Raw genomic sequence first — 5,715 nt, 5'->3', positions numbered from 1 at the left:
TGTTGAGTTTTTAATTGTTAGAATATTGGTAGGTTTCTACTCACTCCTATAAACATGTTAAACAGCTTGAGAATTGGGCACCCCCAGTATTTATGTCATCTCTCTGGAATCCTAGAGCTCAGAGTGAGAAGTTGTACAGTCCCAGTCTGGAAGGTCCTGCCCTCTGCACTGCAGAAGGCCTCTCTCTCTGGTGGCTTTTCCCCAGCATCCCAGGGAAATATGCACTACAGGGTCTGTCCTCTCTGCAAGAGGCCAGAGCTTAGATAAGAAAGGGTTAAAGGTTTGCCAGAGGGCGGGCTCCAGGGCCGATGGGTGGAGCCTCAGAGGTTCAGGTCTAAAATCCTCACCTGGCATGATTTGGAGAGAGCCCACTGGAAAGAATCCCTGAGGACCAGAGGTATGCCCAAGAAACAGTGTTCCTGTTGTGTGCTTTCTACATCTTGGCCAAACTAGCCTCTTGCGCTTTTTTCTTCTAATTGTGGTAACTTTCATATAGGAATGGACTCATTTCCATTCTACTTTCTGATTTTTCTACTGCTTTCTCCCTGCCTCTCACTGACACACCCAGTATTTCTAACTGCTTCCTCATAACTTCAGCTTGAATGTGTCCATTTATAGATTTATATTTTACCTAATTGTCTCCAATAGTCTCGGAAAATATTTCTGGAGTTCTCAGATGTTCCTTACCTAACATAGAAGTTTATATATATAAAATCTTATGAATTTATTTTTAATTGGAGGATAATTGCTTTACAATGTGCTGGTTTCTGCCATACAACAATGCAGAGGGAACATATGTATATTATGGCTGGTTTGCATTGTTGTATAATATTTTTTAATTTATGAATTAATACCTTTCATTTTAAGATATAAAGTTATCCTTATCAGCTGTTCTGAAGTCAAATCTACTAGCTACAGATATATCTCTTCAACTTAGAAAGAATCAGGTAAGTCGGGAAAAGTGATTTTTTTTTAAGTCCCCTTAAAAATTTTTTCAACCACATGTTTCTCTTTAATATTAATTATAGTATGCCTATGAATGATGACTTTTTTCTGTTATTGCTGATATTGTGACATTAGCTTGCTATATAATTGTATACTGATGATTTAAGCTTTGTAGTAACAAATACCTTTCTGACTATACAAATTAATTCAATTGCTGGTATTACATAAGAGGTACACTTTAAAAATAAATCACTCCTCCATGCTGTAGGGCACCTTTGCAGTTCATGGCCATGTGTACCTGAATTTAGATGCCCTTCAAAATATGGGAGATTTGACCTTATATGACACCAAAGTTTAAAAAGTTAAATGGTAAGTTTCATTCGCTCCATCTATTCATTTATCCAAGCAGAGTATAACCCTATGACAGACTACAGACATAAAAATATAGAACATGGGGGGAAATATAGAAATTTAGATGATAAATAGGTTGATGATACAGATATATCCCTATTTATAGATAGCATAGTCCTATGACAGACTGAAGACTATTAAAAATATTTTTAAAGTAGGGGAACTTTTTCTGTATGTGTATATAAATTTTAGATGATAAATAGGTTGATGATATAGATACAGCCCTATTTATATACAGCATAACCCTATGACTGAAGAGTATTAAAAATATTAAAAAGTAGGGGAACTTTTATCTTTATGTGTATGTGTATATATATAAAAACATGGCCCTTACCATCTGGGAGCTGTTGTCTTTTGGGGTGTTTAAAACAGATGCAAAGCAATGCAGGATAGTATTGATATTCTGTCAAATTGAATGTTACTAACATATATTCATTCATTCAATAGATATTTATTGAAAGGTTTCTGGATAAAATAGAGGCCAAAGCAGGAAAAAGGGTCTTCAGGCCATAGGATCTGTGATAGATCTAGAAGGACATACATAGGTTTTGAACTGAGAAGAGGAAAGGGCTTTGGGCTTGGAATTAGAGTGAACCAAAAGCTGATTTTTGCATGAGCTCTGCATATATATTGAGGTACACAAGCCTCATCTCATAGGTACTCCACATGTGCTTTCAAAACTAGTTCATAAAGTTATGTAAATAATACAAAGCCTAGGATGCTGACCCGAGGGATTTGGACTATAGGCACTGAGGATCCCTTTAAGGATTTTGAATGAGGGAATGAAATGAGGAAAACAGTACTGTGGGGCAGTAACCCTTCGGAAGTTCATTGGATAAACCAAGAAGGAAAATCAAGAGGCAGTAAAAATGGCAGGAAAACTAGTTACCCCATTCTAGTACCCAAATGAGTGATGAGAATGAGAGTGGTGCCATTAGAGCAGAAAGGGTGATTTGTCGTAAACCTACCTGCTGAATCGTGTGGTTATCTGTACACACACTGATTTTTTAAATGGAATTTAGTAATTAAATCACAAAAGTATTCACTTACTTTTCTTTTAAAATTATTTTTGTGTATACCTTCAGGCATTGTGATTTGTAGATACTAGTTTTAAAGCTTTTGATTGCTTGCAAGAATCTCTGATGAAGAAGATACTTGAGTTTCTGTATCTTACATCTTCATGGGTCCTAGGCAAAGCATCCTTTTCATAACCACCCCCCCCTTTTTTTAGTGTTGTATATGTCTCATTTCAGGAGGATTTGAAAGGTCACCAAAGCCACAAAGACAAAGCTTGCAGTTCCTCCAGTCATTTAAAATAATCATGAGTCTCTTTCACGAGCTGAACTTTTCACCAATATAGTTCTGTGGTTTAGTGTAACTAGATGACTTGTCACTCACATGGTAAAGCGCACGGCTGATTATAGTGCTGTAAGATAAGCATAATAGACTTTACTCACTGCTAATGACTGGCAAGGAACACGGAAGTGTTTAATCTTGGTAGGTTTCCCTCAGCCTAAAGCAGACTGTAGGGTGAATGGTCCTGGAAAAGCAGACAGAGGTGAGACCCAAGCGAATATGTATTTTTTGACAAATCGGGGTGGAGGGCAGTAGGGGGAGAGGGTCTTTCTTTTAAAATGTGACACAAATGTAATTTTACACTATAGCTGTATACCATTTTGGCAGTTACATTTTACCTCGATTTGTAAGAAATCAAACATCCACTTAAATTGACAATCAAGGCAAGATAACTTTGCTAAGTCTTATATTGAAAATTAAATTTTCTGCTTATTTGCTGTTTGTACATAAGTCATTCAATTTTTCTTTCTCCAGGCATTATGAAAAACCTGTGTTTCAGAGTGATTACCATGGTTATAGGTCTTTATTTTACTGACACAATGACAAACCCATCAAGAAAAAGCAGTATTTTATTCAATTCCAAGTGCCAATGGAATGGATATCTTACAACAAATTGCTCTTTTGCTCGAAAGCATGAAATACCCATGGACATATCACAGATAGCACCCACAGTGGATGAAAGTTCCAATTTCTTTAGGGTTCTCTTACAAACTCACATGAAGAAAGAAGAATGGAACATAAAACACCTGGACCTTAGTAACAATCTCATATCAAAAATAACCTTAAGCTCTCTTGAACATTTTCATGCTTTGGAAATATTAAACCTCAGCAACAATGCCATTCACTCCGTATTATTGGATCTACCCAGTTTTAAGTCCTCATGGGTGAAACGCCACAGAGGCAGCTTGAGAAATCGGCTTCCATTTCTAAAGTTGCTTACTCTTCAACGAAATAAACTCAGCAACATTCCCAAGGGTAAGTACAATTTTAAGACAGACCAAGAAACCACGAGTATTTGGAGAGCTAATAGGCATGCTTAGTTGCTCAGTCACATCGAACCCTAGCGACCCTTTTGACTATACCCGACCAGGCTCCTCTGTCCATGGGATTTTTCAGGCAAGAATACTGGAGTGGATTACCATTTACTTCTCCAGAGAATCTTCCTGACCCAAGGATCAAACCCGTGTCTCCTATGTCTCCTGCATTACAGGCAGATTCTTTACCCACTGAGTCATACTGTTTTGTGTCAATAAGAATTCCAGGTTTGTTTTCAGTTTGAGGAAAACAGCTGAAAGTATAGCAATCTGATCAGAGTAAATATAATAAAAGGACTTCCCTAGTGGCTCATATGATGGGCTCTGCCTGCAATGCAGGAGACCCTGCTTCGATCCCTGAGTCAGGAAGATGCCCTGGAGAAGGAAATGGCAACCCACTACAGTATTTTTGCCTGGAAAATCCCATGGAGGGAGAAGTCTGGAGGGCTACAGTCCATGGAGTCACAAAGAGTCAGACACGACTGAGTGACTAACTCTTTCACTTTTCAAATATAATAACAGGAGTTTCTTATGAGAATTTTAAGTTTTATAATGTGAAATTTAAAATCAGTGTAATTTAATCTCCTGTTGCCATAACGTATATTGATATTATATGAATTTGTCATATTGATACTTAAATACTTTCTAATAATAGGAAGTATTTAAGTGCTAAATAATAATGCATTATTTTAAATTACCTAATTTGATTTATGTATATTTGTTACTAATTATAGAAAAGCATTGAGAAATAACTAGTTCAGATACTTTTAATATGTAACAATTCAAATTAAATGTTGCCATATTTATAATTTTTGTTTCTACAGAATACATTTTACATTTACTTATCTAGTTCTCCTCCAAATGTAGACTATATATATGCTAATATTATATATAAACTCTTATTATTAAATCAAAATTAGAACTCATCAGAACATATATCATCTTATTTAATAATAAATACTCATCCATTCTGATACTTAGTAATCTACATGTTGGAGTTCCTTAACTCCAATGTTTTTATTTAGAAAATATGTATAATAATACTAATGATAATGTTTTATATTTTTATATTTTATAATAATAATGATGTTTTATTTAGAAAATAAATCAGATTTGTAAGCCACAGCTTCCTTTTTATATTCAGGAAAGCTACAGAGTTTCCTTTCCCTATTTGTTTTCAGTCTCAACCACTATTGCTAAGTACTTACTTTATATTAGACCCTATGGTGGAGCTAGTGGCAAAGAACCTGCCTGCCGATGTAGGAGACATGGGTTCAATCCCTGGGTCAGGAAGATCCCTGGAGGAGGGCAGGGCAAGCCACTCCAGTATTCTTGCCTGGAGAGTCCCATAAACAGAGGAGCCTGGCGGACTACAGTTCATAGGGTTGCACAGAGTCAGACATGCCTGAGGCAACTTAGCCCACATGCATGCACATGCTAAAAAAGAAAATGCAAGAGTATTTTCATTTTTCTCCATCTCAAATTATAGTTAGTTTTTCTCATTTTCAGTTCTTTAATTTCATGTTTTTATTTTTTTATTTATTCATTTATTTCTTGCTCTTTCACCAGTTTCTGTAAGCATAATTGTGACAATAATAGCCTGGCAGGTGAAGGGACAACTGTTCCAGTCACCATATTAGCAGAATTGTGTGAGGACAGGAGCCTTCTCTCTCTGACCTTTTCCATAAAAGCAGGGTGTAGTATTTTCAGTGCAAAGTGTAAACTAATTGCATTTTATGATTTTTATTATATTATTATAAAAGAAATACCTGTTATTTGTAGAATATTAGGAATTAAAGAAAAATTTAAAGGGAAACATTAAAGCCCCTCATGTAATATATATTCTCCAAGTTTATTCTTTATGTCTACCTATATATTTTTCTTTCAAAATTGTATCCTACTGCCCGTATGTCATAACATAATTTTATATCACAGAGTATTTGGAACATCATTACATAATTAAACAATC

General features: G+C 35.7%; 1 protein-coding gene across 2 annotated transcripts in view; it reads left to right on the top strand.

The window, feature by feature from the left end:
• Positions 47 to 5,715, top strand: part of LRRC66 (leucine rich repeat containing 66) — a 30,738-nt gene continuing 25,069 nt past the window's right edge. Inside the window, exons 1-2 of one of the 2 annotated variants that reach the window (XM_018049451.1) lie at positions 47 to 397; positions 3,187 to 3,687. In XM_018049451.1, the coding sequence (XP_017904940.1) occupies positions 3,192 to 3,687 (496 nt within the window). In that variant the 5' untranslated portion in view covers positions 47 to 397; positions 3,187 to 3,191. Of the gene's footprint in view, positions 398 to 1,038; positions 1,315 to 3,186; positions 3,688 to 5,715 lie in introns of those variants that run through there. The other variant, XM_005681606.3, reaches the window with a different exon arrangement.

The sequence above is a fragment of the Capra hircus genome, chromosome 6 (genome assembly GCF_001704415.2).
Source record: "Capra hircus breed San Clemente chromosome 6, ASM170441v1, whole genome shotgun sequence".
Lineage (NCBI taxonomy): Eukaryota > Metazoa > Chordata > Mammalia > Artiodactyla > Bovidae > Capra > Capra hircus.
Note: the sequence above shows the minus strand (reverse complement) of the source record. Positions and strands in the feature narration are given on the sequence as shown.